The following is a 16820-nucleotide window of genomic DNA, read 5'->3' on the forward strand; positions in this document are numbered from 1 at the left end:
TGAATACTTACAAATAAAGTTAAAACCTCAATTTATTCATCTGCAAACATTTGGCGACGCTCGGGTCGTCAGTTTGTCCTGCGATCATGTATTTGTGCAAAACATTAACTTTCCAGCTCTCGTACCTTGGCGCCATTTCCTGTCTAGCTCTGCCTCTATTCGATTGGTTAGGTTTCTTTTTCTTTTGATGAGCCGCATCCAATCGGTACAGCTTATGCCATTCAGTGCCGTTCAGTGAATTGATTTGCTATATTTAGCAATGGCCGACGGAATGTGTATTGTAATGTAGACATTTTATTATTTTCATCGTTTGCTGCATAATGAGATATCCGAGGCCAATTTTCTGGAAGCAGTAGGTTTATTTTATGTATTCTAGCTATGAATCATGAAGTGTTTAAGGGATTGTCCATTCCTGCGAAGAGAAATTGGACGATGAATCCCTGCAATTTTTGTGATTGTGTGCTGTTTACTTGAGCAAACTGTGTTTGCAAAATAATTAGAACGATGATTATTTGTTTAATGCTCTATTCACATCTTCCTGCAGTCTCCTTGTATAGCAGGTTTATTTATCGAGGGTCTTAAATAAGTAAAAGCATGATCATGGTAGGACTACATTAAAAACTTGGATGCATTGACCTAACACATTTTTTTTAAAACACATTTGAATTGGAAATTACTAAAATATCTTAATGACAGTTACGCTTTTGAAGTAAGCTGAAAAAAGTATTAAAAATGTTGTTCTGTTTGAATAATAAATAATATAACATTTGATACTAAAACGGATTAGCACATATATTGATAGACACAGGCCATAATTGATTTGAAGTTATAAAAATATATGTTGCTCCCTTGTATGTAAATAGAACACTTGTTTAAAATTGTGTACTTTCTCATACTTTTTTATTATACCCCCAGATACTGGATTCTGCTCTGTTGGTCTTGGTCAGTCTGTAGAAGGAATTTGTCCGTGCTATTTCTCAGCAATTATTTGCCAGATTTCCATCAAATCTTGTAACTATATATTATCAGTACTAAGCCTAGTTGTGCATGTGCAAAGCGGGTTCCATTAGGATTTTTCACTTAGTTATTGCCCTTTATTAATTTTTTCTTTATTTGTATATGGAAAAAAATTTGTCTGTGCTATTTTTTAAGTCATTGTATTCCAGACTTTTATCAGACCTTGTAATTATCATTGGTATCAAGTCAAGTTTTGCATGTGCAAAACACGTTCCATTTGATTGATTTCTCACATAGATTTGGCCCTTTATTATATTTTGTTTCATATGTATATGGAAAAAGTTTGTCCGGGCTATTTCTCAGTCATTGTTTGCCAGACTTAATACCTTATTGATTATTATCATCAGTACCAAGTGTAGTTGTACATGTGCGATGCTCTTCCATTTGAATGATTTTTCACGAAGTTATGGCCCTTTATTTGTTTCATATGTGAATAGAGTTACATTGGAAAAAACTTCAATAATTTTCTAACATACTTCATATGCTGTTAAGTATAACTTGTTGGTGGCCCTTAGTTATCACACGGTCCCTTGACCATGACCTACTGACTGAGTTCGTTTTGAAGATATATTGCCATAGAATTTGAAATGTTTGTACAGTTTTGAACACACATCTAAAACTGACTTTCAGTGACCTTGATTTTAACCTACTGACCTACTTTCTTCTTTCTAAGGTACAGCAAGAAATTTGGAGATCTTATCCATATACAGTTTTGAACAACATTTTTTGTGCATCTTTGTACATTTTCTCCCTGTGCAATCTACAAATGGAATGTATCAATTTTCAATACCCCAGTTCCACTGAGCTGCTGTCTGGGGATATTCATCACCATTAGTGATAGGTCTTGTTTCTTACTGACTTTTTACTTTAAAAAAAAATTGTTTACAAATACAGTTATGACTTGGAGGCTGTATGCTAGTGTAAAAATGTAATACCTTTAACAATTTACAGACCTTTACAAATGTACAATAATTCTGTATACAGATTTATTCCATATATATTTTTTCTGTGTACTAAATCTTGCCTTGTGTCAGTATTTCCATGTTGTGTCCAGAAATAGCCAATACTGTAACATTGTTTTTTACTCCATTAGTTGATGATAAAAAATGATTTTGTCACTCTGGCAGATATTTTATCACATACTTGCTATATAATAGAAGTATTTAACTCTTCATTAACATCTAATTGAATTACAAAGAAGTTGTTATAAATAAACAAATGCCTTGCACATACATAAATGATACTTTCACATCAAAACTGCTAAACTATTTCTTTTCAAACATTTCTTTTTTGTTGTATTGTAAGCACATGTGACACAGTGTCTTGTTTTGGACATAATATTATTTAATGAACACAAGAACAAAATTAATTTTATCTTTTGCATAGCAGAATTTATAAAATTAATAAAAATTGGTTTATATGTAACTTTTACAGCATCAGAGATGAGATGACATGCGTTTTGTCTGAAGTAAAATTTAGTTTTGTAGAACATCTGTCCAAGTATCCGCTGCCTATCTGCCTATTCTTTGTTTAAAATCTATGGTGGCATATTTCTGCATCCACTTAAGCAGAACCTTTCATGAAAAAAAAGTTCTTGTTTTAAGTGAAAAAATTCACGATTGTACCAGCTCCTGTATGCGATAACAAATTAATAATTAAGGCTATTTTTGCTAAACCATGCATGTTATCGTGAAAAATGAATTTTCTTGATAATCTTGAAAATATCATGAAAATCTTATAAACTTTCAAGAAAAAAAAGAATATCGTGAAAATTTTAAAAAGCTTTCATTAAAGATTGATCGTTTTCATGAAAACTGTAAAACGCCAAAATTATCTGCTTACCGGTAAGTATATGCGGAAATATGGCAACAAAATTTTTGTTTTCATGAAAATAAAAGGTTTTAGCGAAACTTTCTATTTTTTCATAAAAACAGAAGTTGTCTTTATAAAGTTATCTTTATGCAGGACTGCATGGGCACTATTTTGACATACAGTCTCGATAACCAGGTAATATTTTCATGAAAACGACTCCTAAATTCACGAGTTTATTCAATTTTTTTCGCGAAAAGTGTTGTTTTTCCGCGAAAGCTCATAAAATTTTCATGAAATTTATGTGATTGTTGTATGCAGAAATAAGCCACCATAAAAAACTTTCCAAGTTATCGGAATAGTACTTCTCTAAATACTGGATGGAAAAATACAGCTTACTATTGACATGTTTAAGGGTTGATCCGATTGTAATGTCATAGGAGCCATTAAAATGTTAATAATGAAAACAAAAATTTATATAAAGCAGCATGCCTCCAGATTTTGCTAAAAAATAATCTTTCTTTCAAATTGAAGTTTGGTCATATTATGAACATTAGATATATGAATTTTTGTTTCTAAAATATTTTAAAAGTTCCAAATCAAGAAAAAAAGATGACCGTGTCTGGAATCGAACCACGGACCGCCGCGGCAATAAAGACATTTTCCAGTCGTCTTAACCAATGGCACTATAGCAGAAGTAGTGACTAATGACTTCAAAATATAGATATTTATAATCGAGACAGTTTACCTGGAGTAAAGCATGACAAACGCTTTTCGATTTTCATCGATCGTAAAAAGTAGTAAAAACAGCAAATTCTCATAATTATGTTTCCCTAACATAAAGTTTGTCATTAATTAAGTTTTAAAGCCTTCCTAAGAAATATAGCATTTATTTCAAGATACCTAAACAATTTTTAGCTTGACTATTCAAAGTATAGTCTAGCTATTCTACTCACCCTGGCGTCGGCGTCACACCTTTGTTAAGTTTTTGCATGCAAGTACATACAGCTATCATTTAAAGGCATATAGCTTTGAAACTTATTTATTCTTTTTCTAGGTCAATTACCAACCTCACTGGGTCAAGTTCCATAACTCTAACATGTATTTTGAGCAAATTATGCCCCCTTTTGGACTTAGAAAATTCTGGTTAAAGTTTTACATGCAAGTTACTATCTCCAAAACTAATGTAGATATTGAATTGAAACTTCACATGTGTCTTCGGGGTAATAAAACTAGTTGATAGCAGCAAGTCCCATAACTCTGACCTTCATTTTGGCCAAATTATGCCCCCTTTTGGACTTAGAAAATTCTGGTTAAAGTTTTGCGTGCAAGTACATACAGCTATTACCAAAAGGCATATAGATTTGAAACTTATTTTTTCTTTTTCTAGGTCAATTACCTACATCACTAGGTCAAGTCCCATAACTCTGACATGTATTTTGGCCAAATTATGCCCCCTTTTGGACTTAGAAAATTCTGGTTAAAGTTTTGCGTGCAAGTACATACAGCTATTACTAAAAGGCATATGGATTTAAAACTTATTTTTTCTTTTTCTAGATCAATTACCTACCTCACTGGGTCAAGTCCCATAACTGTGACATGTATTTTGAGCAAATTATGCCCCCTTTTGGACTTAGAAAATTCTGGTTAAAGTTTTACATGCAAGTTACTATCTCCAAAACTAATGCAGATATTGAATTGAAACTTCACATGTGTCTTTGGGGTTATAAAACTAGTTGACAGAATCAAGTCCCATAACTCTGACATGTATTTTGGGCAAATTATGCCCCCTTTTGGACTTAGAAAATTCTGGTTAAAGTTTTACATGCAAGTTACTATCTCCAAAACTAATGCAGATATGGAATTGAAACTTAACATTTTTCTTCGGGGTTATAAAACTAGTTGATAGCATCAAGTCCCATAACTCTGATATGCATTTTGGTCAAATTATGTCCCCTTTCGAACTTAAAACTCTTTTGATATTTAACATTTTGGGTAATAATTTCCTGCTTCTGTGACAATATTTCGAATAGTCGAGCTTGGCTGTCTTACGGACAGCTCTTGTTATTATGTCTCCCCCAGGAGACATATTGTTTTTGCCCTGTCCGTCCGTCCGTCCGTACGTCACACTTCATTTCCGAGCAATAACTGGAGAACCATTTGACCTAGAACCTTCAAACTTCATAGGGTTGTAGGGCTGCTGGAGTAGAAGACCCCTATTGTTTTTGGGGTCACTCAGTCAAAGGTAAAGGTCACAGGGGCCTGAACATTGAAAACCATTTCCGATCAATAACTAGAGAACCACTTGACCCAGAATGTTGAAACTTCATAGGATGATTGGTCATGAAGAGTAGATGACCCCTATTGATTTTGGGGTCACTATGTCAAAGGTCAAGGTCACAGGGGCCTGAACATTGAAAACCATTTCCGATCAATAACTAGAGAACCACTTGACCCAGAATGTTGAAACTTCATAGGATGATTTGTCATGAAGAGTAGATGACCCCTATTGATTTTGGGGTCACTCCATCAAAGGTCAAGGTCACAGGGGCCTGAACATGGAAAACCATTTCTGATCAATAACTAGAGAACAACGTGACCCAGAATGTTGAAACTTCATAGGATGATTGTACATGCAAAGTAGATGACCCCTATCGATTTTGGGGTCACTCCATTAAAGGTCAAGGTCACAGGGGCCTGAACATTGAAAACCATTTCTGGTCAGTAACTTGAGAACCACTTGACCCAGAATGTTGAAACTTAATAGGATGATTGGTCATGCAGAGTAGATGATCCCTAACGATTTTAGGGTCACTCTGTGAAAGGTCAAGGTCACAAGGGCCTGAACATTGAAAACCATTTCCGGTCAGTAACTCTAGAACCACTTGACCCAGAATGATGAAACTTCATAGGATGATTGGTCATGCAGAGTAGATGACCCCTAACGATTTTAGGTTCACTCTGTTATAGGTCAAGGCCACAGGGGCCTGAACATGGAAAACCATTTCCAATCAATAACTTGAGAACCTCTCGACCCAGAATGTTGAAACTTCATAGGATGATTGTTCATGCAGAGTAAATGACCCCTATTGTTTTTGGGGTCACTCCGTTAAAGGTCAAGGTCACAGAGGCCTGAACATTGATAACCAGTTCTGATCAATAACTAGAGAACCACTTGACCCAAAATGTTGAAACTTCATAGGATGATTGAACATGCAGAGTAGATGACCCCTATTGATTTTGGGGTCAGTCTATTAAAGGTCAAGGTCACAGGGGCCTGTTCATGTAAAATCATTTTTTGGAAATAACTTGAGAACCACTTGACCTACAATGTTGAAACTTAATAGGATGATTGGACATGCAGAGTAGATGACCCTATTTATTTTGAGGTCACTTGATCAAAGGTCAAGGTCACAGGAGCCTGAACAGTGACTTGAGAACCACTAGGCCTAGAGTGTTGAAATTTAGCGTGATGACTGGACATGCCAAGTAGATGATCCCTATTGCAGTCAACCATCAGTGTCTCTTTGACTTTCGCTCCTGACCCCTATTGACTTCTTGCCTATAGGACTTTTCATTGGGGGAGACATGCGCTTTTTTACAAAAGCATTTTCTAGTTTTTAGCTCACCTGTCACAAAGTGACAAGGTGAGCTTTTGTGATCGTGCGGTGTCCGTCGTCCGTCCGTCTGTGCGTCCGTCCGTAAACTTTTGCTTGTGACCACTCTAGAGGTCACATTTTTCATGGGATCTTTATGAAAGTTGGTCAGAATGTTCATCTTGATGATATCTAGGTCAAGTTCGAAACTGGGTCACATGCCATCAAAAACTAGGTCAGTAGGTCTAAAAATAGAAAAACCTTGTGACCTCTCTAGAGGCCATATATCACAAGATCTTCATGAAAATTGGTCAGAATGTTCACCTTGATGATATCTAGGTCAAGTTCGAAACTGGGTCACGTTCCATCAAAAACTAGGTCAGTAGGTCTAAAAATAGAAAAACCTTGTGACCTCTCTAGAGGCCATATATTTCACAAGATCTTCATGAAAATTGGTCAGAATGTTCACCTTGATGATATCTAGGTCAAGTTCGAAACTGGGTCACGTGCCATAAAAAACTAGGTCAGTAGGTCAAATAATAGAAAAACCTTGTGACCTCTCTAAAGGCCATATTTTTCATGGGATCTGTATGAAAGTTGGTCTGAATGTTCATCTTGATGATATCTAGGTCAAGTTCGAAACTGGGTCACGTGCGGTCAAAAACTAGGTCAGTAGGGCTAAAAATAGAAAAACCTTGTGACCTCTCTAGAGGCCATATATTTCATGAGATCTTCATGAAAATTTGTCTGAATGTTCATCTTGATGATATCTAGGTCAAGATCGAAAGTGGGTCAGGTGCCATCAAAAACTAGTTCAGTAGGTCAAATAATAGAAAAACCTTGTGACCTCTCTAGAGGCCATATTTTCATGGGATCTGTATGAAAGTTGGTCAGAATGTTCATCTTGATGATATCTAGGTCAAGTTCGAAAGTGGGTCACGTTCCGTCAAAAACTAGGTCAGTAGGTCAAATAATAGAAAAACCTTGTGACCTCTCTAAAGGCCATATTTTTCATGGGATCTGTATGAAAATTGGTCTGAATGTTCATCTTTATGATATCTAAGTCAAGTTCGAAACAGGGTCATGTGCAGTCAAAAACTAGGTCAGTAGGTCTAAAAATAGAAAAACCTTGTGACCTCTCTAGAGGCCATACTTGTGAATGGATCTCCATAAAAATTGGTCAGAATGTTCACCTTGATGATATCTAGGTCAAGTTTGAAACTGGGTCATGTGCCTTAAAAAACTAGGTCAGTAGGTCAAATAATAAAAAAACCTTGTGACCTCTCTAGAGGCCATATTTTTCATGGGATCTGTATGAAAGTTGGTCTGAATGTTCATCTTGATGATATCTAGGTCAAGTTTGAAACTGGGTCAACTGCTATCAAAAACTAGGTCAGTAGGTCTAAAATTATTAAAATCTTTTGACCTCTCTAGAGGCCATATTTTTCAATGGATCTTCATGAAAATTGATCTGAATATTCACCTTGATGATATCTAGGTCAGTTTCAAAACTGGGTCACGTGCTGTCAAAAACTAGGCCAGTAGGTATAAAAATAGAAAAACCTTGTGACCTCTCTAGAGGCCATATTTTTCATGAGATCTTCATGAAAATTAGTGAGAATGTTCACCTTGATGATATCTTTGTAAAGTTTAAAACAGGGTCACGTACCTTCGAAAACTAGGTCAATAGGTCAAATAATAGAAAAACCTTGTGACCTCTCTAGAGACCATATTTTTCAATGGATCTTCATGAAAATTGGTCAGAATTTTTATGTTGATAATATCTAGGTCAAGTTCAAAACTGGGTCACATGAGCTCAAAAACTAGGTCACTATGTCAAATAATAGAAAAAACGACGTCATACTCAAAACTGGGTCATGTGGGAAGAGGTGAGCGATTCAGGACCATCATGGTCCTCTTGTTTTTTGTTGTCGAACGATCTGGAGGCATGCCGCTTTAAGGACTACAATCTTTTTGCAATATTTTTTGAAAATATCTATATAAAATTTATTGCTTGCTTATTGACATATCGACATACCCTGAAAGATTGATACTTTTATCACTTGGCAACAGCAAGACTTTGCAGATTATATTTAACCTGCAAGGATGTACCTTTAATGTTCATGGTTGACTGCTGAAAGACCTTATTAGCATCAGATGATTAGATGTGTTATTTTAATGTCAGTTGGAGATTGTCTTTGCTTCGTTGTTTTTTTCTGTTTATGAAAGAAATGCTATTTTTGCTGCAAAATTTTTGCATGCAGTAAAGTGTCATCTGGGATGAATTTGAAGTTCTTTTACTGTATTTAAAAAGAAACTACCCTAGAAAATAATATATGTCTTGTGCGATCATAATTGGATTAACATACATATTGACATAATTTCTGTAATAATATAACAATAGATAAAAGCACCACAGACATAGTGACATTACTTCTTGATCAACACTTGCACAAAAAATTTGCTGTTGGTCAACTATTCAATATCCAACCAATAACAGGAGATCACTTGAGCCCTCAGCTGCAAAACTTTGTAGAATGGTTGCTTGTTATTAGATGACCCCCAACTATTTTGTGGTTAGAAGGTTAAAGGTCAAAATCGTAGTGAGGTCCCCTAGAGACTGAAAATAATTTCCGATTAATTGCCAGGGTATGTTTGAGTCTAAAAGTGTCAAAGTTTGCATAATTAGTAGATGCCTTTGGGGTCAAAGGTCATGAATAGTGGGTCTTGAGATTGAAATGGTTTCCATTTAATATCCTGAAAGTACTTTGGTCTACAGCACACACTTAATAGCACAGCTATCTGTGGTCAGAAGATGATCCCTGTTTTGTGTAATTAGGTCAAAGATGATTGTCTAGGTCACAGCATATTTGAAACTTACATGCCCAGTTACATCCATTGGGGCATCATGGAAGGAGAGCAGGCATTTATATGTGTTTTACAACTTCCATTTTAGCATGGAAAATGTGACATCTATCTATAAGCATTTTTGTCATCTTTGACAATCATAAGGTCAAATGTTGTTTAATCAAAAATTGTTGATACCCAGTTGCAGAACAAATCAGTTAAATTCTTCTGGTTTAATTGCAATACTGTACATGGAGTCATGACTGTAAAGGCAAAAACTTATTATTTTGAGATTTCTTGCTGCTTTGTCCAAGAGTATACCGTATATTTCATAATAGATGGATGGAGTTTTCTTATTCAGCTTGATTTGGTATACCGGTAATATGTAATGATAATGATAATTATGATAAATGATAATACTAATTTCTTAACCAAACATATGTTATAGAGCAAAACTAAAATAACTTTGTGTAATTCATAAGTTAAGTGCCAAATTTTTTATTGTCAGTACCTAATTAATTTATAACTTTGAGATTCTTTTCATTCAGTATATCAGTTGCATATAATAACCTTAAACCACTTTACAGGATGAAGTTCTTTACATGTAAAGGGAAAGAAATCAACATGAAAAATTAATTTCAGTCTTTTAATTGTTTAGCATTGATACAGCCATGTAAAACACAAACTAAATCTGTTGATTAATTTTCATTGGAACTAACATTTTGTTTTGTTTTTCAGAATCCCTGTTTTTGGCACCTGAGGATGAATGGTGATACTGACATATAAAGAAAAAGATGTAAGAATAGGAAGTACAGTAAATCAACATGAGGACAATTAAAGATCCCAAGAAGAAGCCGGAGTTGCGACGCCGGACTGATCTTGTTGAAGAAGAGGATGATGCTGATGATCGTTCAACAAAAAGTACACCACCGAAAAAACGTAAAACTGCTAAAGCTTCAAAAGATGAAAGTTCTAGTTTAAACGATTCAGGTAGTTTTGTTGATAACCAGAGCGACATTTTGTCTGAGCGAAGCAGTGTTATAGGTGATGATGATGCATCAGATATCTCTTCTTTGAAGAGTACTCCACCAAAAAAGCGTAGTTATAATAGAGTTTTGAATAAAAGTCCAGAAGTAAATGGTGAAACTGTAATGGACAATGAAGATCTCCCTGAAAAGAAATCAAAGCCTAAAAAGAAAGTGAAGAATTCTGAACTGCCATCTACAGAAGATACAGAAACAAAAGAAACTCCAGAGAAAAAATTACCAAAAGCAAAGAAAAAGGTGTCCAAACAACTGAATAAAGCAGAAACAAATGACCTTGGTGGTGATGAAACTGATAAAAAATCAGACACTAAAAAGAAAAACCAGTTGAGGAAAAATGCAGCCAAACCAAAAACTGATACTGAAGATGGAACTGTAGTTAAGAAAAAGCCTGGTAGGAAAAGAAAGCTGTCAGGTATTCAAAATGAGAGCAATAATGAAAAGGAAGGAGAATCAAAAGAAACTGTTACAAAACTTAAGAAAGGGAAAAAGACAAAGAAACAGCTACTGAAAGAAGAAGCTCAATCAGAGTTAAAAAGACAGACTGAAGAATTAAGGAAAACCCATGCAGAAAAGTCTAATTTAATTGGAAAATCAGATGTTGCAGAGACAAATGAAGCGAAGGGTGTCAAAAATAAAACAAAGAAAAAGATTCCATCTCCAGGGAAGGAGAAGACTGCTGAAAAAGATGAAGGTGATAAAGTTGTGAATGATCTGAAAGAAACGGATGATATTCCTACAAATACAAATCTGGTAGGACCAGATCATTCAGATTCTGAAGATGCTGCTAATGATTCTGATGAAAGTTCAGATCTTGATACAAGTTTTGATAGCATTAATAGTGATCGTAAAGATAACATTAGTCATGAAGCTGAAAATGATTTAGAAAAGGGACACAGTGAGGAAATTCATGCTGGAAACAAATCTGAGCCAGCTATAAAATGTGATGAGTGTGGTTACATTTCTCGAAGCAAAGGTGGACATACAAGGCACTTAAGAAAGTGTCAGCCAGAGAAGTTAGGTTTAGAACCAGAATTAATCTCAAAACCAAAATTTCATCAGTGTGAGGAATGTGAATACTCTGCTCCAAAACGGGTGCTTGTAATAAACCATATGAGAACTCACGGAATCTATCAGTGTAAACGGTGTAAATATCGTGCAGACAGTGATGAGATTTTAGAGGATCATTGTGCACAAGAACACAAAGACAGAAGTGATTGCAAATTTTGCAAAAATTGTAATCGTTATGTTAAATGTAGTGAAATTCCTCTCGAAAAACATATGGAGGAGTGTCAAGGAAGAATTCCTTTCAAATGTCCAGAGTGTTCGAAAGAATTTCAGTATGAGTCTTCCTTAAAATGTCATGTTGTTTCTCATTACCCTGACCAACCAAAACTGTTTAGTTGCGACCAGTGTGATTATAAATCAAACTATAAAGCAAATTTGAAAAAGCACATACGACATATACATGAGCAGAGAGGGGAACGGAATGTAAAATGTACTGAATGTGACAAATTATTTTATACGGAAGACAATATGAAACGTCATTTAAAATTGCATTCAGAAGAGCGACCTTATAAATGTGAAAAGGACGATTGTAACAAAGCATTTAAAACCCCAAATGGTCTCAAATTTCATTTAATATCACATCAGACTGACCGCCCATTTCCATGTGACATTGAAGGATGTGAGAAAAGCTTCAAATCTACACGGGCGCTAGCCCTACATTTAAACGAAACCCATCAAAAGGCACCAAAGAATTTCAAGTGTGAAGAAGAGGGCTGTGAAATGGCGTTTTACAAGAAGTGTCATCTGGATAGACATACTGATGCACACAAAGGTAATTACTGCTGAGCAGTCCGCAAAATATATTGGTCAATCTGAGGCAGAATCAGGCGACCTTTTACCAGACTTAAATAAGAAAACTGGGTTCAGTTGTATGTTCTGTCATTAGGTATGTTTTATAATCTTTGATCTGGAATCAGTAGCATTCAGCTGTTGTTCAGGAAAAAATAGTTCATTGTTGAAAACAAGCAGCTGACAAACTGCCTCAGTCTGTGAATAACTGGAAAACAAAAATATTGGTAATTCTAAACTTAGGAAAGATATGAATAGCTTTCAGCCTACCAGGATATGTGGAACAGCCACATGTGTACATGTTTTAATTGATCTGCAATTTGATCAATCGGCTGTTCAGTTGCACAGTCTGGTGATTAAGATCTGAAGTGGTGAATATGAAATATGAAGTCTCTGATAATGGGCATTCAAATTTATGATATATATTTGCTGCTGAGGCAGTTGTTGTCTTAAGATCCCCGGGGATGGCGTATCTTCCACATGACAATTTGATAAAAGACAGCGTCTGAAATCATTCGTCCTCCACCTTTGATTCATGTGGGGAAGTTTGCAGTTACTTGATTAGAACAGATTTGTACTGACCCAGTACATATTCCGGGAATACTAGTTAGGTTATCTGCCCGCCAGTACATAACTGAAATACTGTTGTAAAACAGTGTTAAACCCAAAACAAACATACCAACAAACTGTTATCCTGAGATCCCAGGGTGAGGCGTATGTTCCCTGCGATGATTTGATAAAAGACATTGTGTCTAAAATCATTTTTCCTCCACCTTTGATTCATGTTGGGAAATTTGCTGCTAATTGCACTTACTTGCAGAGAACAAGTTTGTACTGGTACAGAATCCAGGAACACTGGTTAGGCTATCTGTACGCTGGTAAATAACTGAAATACTAAACACTTGTCTAAGGAGCATTTCTGTTGAATATTATAAATTGATGGGGGTCACTTCTTAAGTGTACATATATATATTGTTGCCTTTTTAGCTCGTCTGTCTGAAGAATAGTGAGAGCTATTCTACTCATCCGGCCAACTGCAGCGTTACACTTTGGTTAAATTTTGTATGTACAGTCATATTTCAGTAAGGCTATCATTAAAAAAATATTTATTTGCCTTAACGCGACCTAACAGTGAATATCCTTGTGACCCAACTTTGTTTTCTTGCCAGTCAGATGAAAATTAATTCTTCTTTGAAGGCCATTTTTCATATTAGGTTATAATTATGTCTACCCAAATCGGCCCAGGCATTTCGGAATTATGGCCCTTGAACATAATTACCGATACACAGATGTAGAACGGTTACTCAAACTCCAACTCCAACAGATACCAATAGGCTGCAAACAGTATGTAAAGACAGACTTTCTATTCAGATGATTAGGCAGTCGTAGGATACATGCGCTTTTCTCAAAAGCACCTCTAGTTTGGTTAAAGTTTTGTGACTAACCAAGTGTCAGTAACAGCTGCTTGTATCAGATTGAAACTTCGCGCAATGCTTCCCATCATCAGACCTACTGAAATAAACAAGATAGATAACTTTGGTTACATATAATCAAAATTATGGCTCTTTTTCGACTCCAGAGTTGCGTAACTATATTGGATTGACTGCAATCAGATTGAAACTTCATACAAGACAGCCTTCTCATACTTCCATGTATGGTTGAATTCATTTTGAATTATGGCCCTTATTCAGAAATTTGGTTGAAGTTTTGCATGCATTGCTGTCTGTAATATGTTGTATTACATGGTTCGCACAGGCCATGAAAAGTCCTTGAATTTGATGCCAACTCCTTGAAAACTACTTGAATTTTGTAACAGTCAGAAATTACTTGAAAACTACTTGAATTTAGGAAAAAACGTACAAAAGATGGCAAATAGTCCTTAAATTCGTCGGGTGCGAAGTGAAAACGGACAAACATTATAAACAGACCAAAATAAACTAAAAAAACGATGAAAAAAAAACAACCGTTACCGCCATTAGGGCCTGCCACGGAGTCGGCGATAGTACGGTACTGTACTTTACGGGTTTTATGCTCTTTCAAGTAATTTTCACGCTGTGTAATTTATCCGCGATGCGTTGAAGGTAAATCTTGTGTTACATTGTTTAATTTTGTCCTAAATTGGATTTAAATTGGTTATTTCATGTCTCAGCAACAGTGACATTGCGCCCATTTTAGTCCTTGAAAATGGAGGAAACTACTTGAAAACTCCTTGAAAACTACTTGAAGTTTTTTTTTGGGAAGGTCTGTATGAACCATGTATTAAAATAAGGTTGCAATAGAAGTTGTAATTTGACATCAGGGACTGCGTTTTAAGTGAAGTTGAGCGAAAAATTCGCTTTAAAATATTTCACCTCGCCCTTTCCGGCCAGAAAAGCGAAGTTCAAGTCGCCCTAAAATTGGATGAAAGGAAAACATAATTGGCAATAAAGTGTGCCGATATTATACATCTCGGTTATGTAAAGTCTGTAAACACAATACGCAGTACACAGGATGTCACCGGGAGGCACGCGCGGCCAAACGTGTCCATGACAACAAAAGATGATCACTCGATTTCAGATTGACGCCGCATGATAAGCTGCTAATTGTTTGCATTTAATGTGATTGCAGTAAACGATAATTAAATAATGAAAGAGTAATAATTAAAGCTGACCGACATCGGAGATCAGAGAGCCCGAAAACTTCGTAAAACGGCGATAATTAACTTCCGAATTACAAACCTAATTACGTGTCAGTCAGCATCTGTCAGTAGCTAATTAACATATGACGCTCTGCCTACTGTCATACTTCAGTTTGTGCGGCGAACAATTGAAATTCACCGAGATTTTGATTCACAATGCAGAACTTCGAACTCGAGACGCATTTCGCGGATCGAGCCGACGCACGGGACACTTTTTTGTGCGGGTCAACTACGAGTTTTTCTTGATTTTCGCGGGTCAAAACACAGAACCTCGGGTCAACCGAACGCCCTCGGTACTTTATAAGGAGATGTCTTATCCAGTTATTCTTGTTTTCAGTTAAAAATCGTTTCGAATTTTTTATTGCCATCACAATGTAGACTACCCGTTACTCCCGACGTTTATTTTTCAATTGGGATCTGCTTACTATTCATTTTAATCTGCATTTCTCTTTCATTAAAAACATATATAAGTTAAATATATGGCCCTTGACAAATTATTAAATTTGTTGTTTAATAAAAATAGCAGACAACTCTTTTAGTTAATTCTGAAATGTGTTAAAGGGAGGTAATTCATTTAACAAATTTTTAGATTTTTTTATGTCAAAATACGTAGTTTTAAAAAATATTGCCCCTGATTTTTAAGTATTTTATCTACTGATCAATACAAATAACATTTCATTGTAACTTTGAGAGTTTTTTAAACTCTGTAGTTTGTCAAATTGAAGGAACATATAAATTTTTTAAACTCAGAATGCTCACATACCTGAAAAAGCTGCTCTAGGAAGGAAGAAATCCAAGAAATATTAAGTACTGATTATATGAGGAAAGATTTGTTGTGTCAGGTTGTCAAACATTTTGCAGTAAAACAGTGCAAATATGTACAGTATTGTTGAAACATTGCACCATTTTTATTTAAGTCATAGCAAGATAATACTACAAATGGAACTGAATAAACATTATTATTGTTATTTAATGCATGTAAGCAATGTCCTGTCTCACGTTTGCCGAACTTCTCCCAAAATTTCAAAACTTCTCCCTGTTTCTCCAGGAGGGAGAAGTCACTTCTCCCTAAATTTCCAGGCTAAGGTAGTCCCTGGACATATGTAAGTCTTGCCAAGTGATGGCCTGTTTTTGACTCCAAATTTGTTGAATAGTTGAGCATACTGTCTACTGGACAGGAGTTATTTGTACAGGCGCAGGTATTTTGGTACATTGTTATTTTGTGTCTTCTTATAGTATGGTTTCAAGCTCTAAAACTCCTTATTTAGAATAAATCTAAGCGCCGGTATTGGGTTTTAAAAACTAAAATTTGTAATGATTGGCATTCACTTAAAAGTTTGTATGAAATTAACTGCTCTTGTACACAGCCAGACTTGTATATATTACTTAGTGAGAAAGACATGAAGAAATTGAAGTTTGATCTCAAGGTAAAAGTTAATATTCTCAGCAGCAGTGACTTGACACAAGACAATGTGTGGTGAAAACATGTGTCTTTACTGCAGGAAAGTTGTCATTTATTTGACAAGAACAAGTCAGAATGAGCACAGACTTCAGGAACACCAATTAGGTGACAGCTGCTGAATAACTGAATTACTGTTTAAAAAAAATGGTGACATCCCAGATCCATTGATTAATCTTTTTTGCATTGTATGAGCTTGGGGGGGGGGGGGGGGGCGGTCAATGTAGGAATAAATTATAGACATACATGTGATTATTTTATAAAATTCTAGATAAAATGCTCTGTAAGAGTAATCAATATAAGATACATAAAAGTAATAACAGCTGTTGTCAATACTAAATTGTCATCTTGAGGTTTCAAGAAACTAAATTATCATGTGACTGTAGTGTGTGGTGACAGTTTTCAATGATTTGTATCTACGGACTTAACACATTAAGATGATTTACAATAGATTAGCATTTTACCTGTAATGTATGTATTTCCCCTGCAGGTTGATTGTATAATGCAGTTCAGAT

At 35.5% G+C, this 16820-nt stretch overlaps 2 protein-coding genes across 2 annotated transcripts in view; one reads left to right on the forward strand and one right to left on the reverse strand.

The window, feature by feature from the left end:
- The window catches only part of LOC123529779 (uncharacterized), a 30185-nt gene extending 30044 nt beyond the window's left edge, over positions 1 to 141 (reverse strand). Inside the window, exon 1 of the mRNA XM_045310301.2 lies at positions 12 to 141. The gene's annotated coding sequence lies outside the window, so the exon portion shown is untranslated. The remainder of the gene's footprint in view (positions 1 to 11) is intronic.
- A 101-nt stretch (positions 142 to 242) lies between these two features.
- LOC123530028 (titin homolog) overlaps positions 243 to 16820 on the forward strand; it is a 39326-nt gene continuing 22748 nt past the window's right edge. Inside the window, exons 1-2 of the mRNA XM_045310712.2 lie at positions 243 to 352; positions 10008 to 12152. Of these exons, the coding sequence (XP_045166647.2) occupies positions 10094 to 12152 (2059 nt within the window). The 5' untranslated portion in view covers positions 243 to 352; positions 10008 to 10093. The remainder of the gene's footprint in view (positions 353 to 10007; positions 12153 to 16820) is intronic.

Source organism: Mercenaria mercenaria, chromosome 13 (genome assembly GCF_021730395.1).
Source record: "Mercenaria mercenaria strain notata chromosome 13, MADL_Memer_1, whole genome shotgun sequence".
In the NCBI taxonomy this organism is placed as follows: Eukaryota; Metazoa; Mollusca; class Bivalvia; order Venerida; family Veneridae; genus Mercenaria; species Mercenaria mercenaria.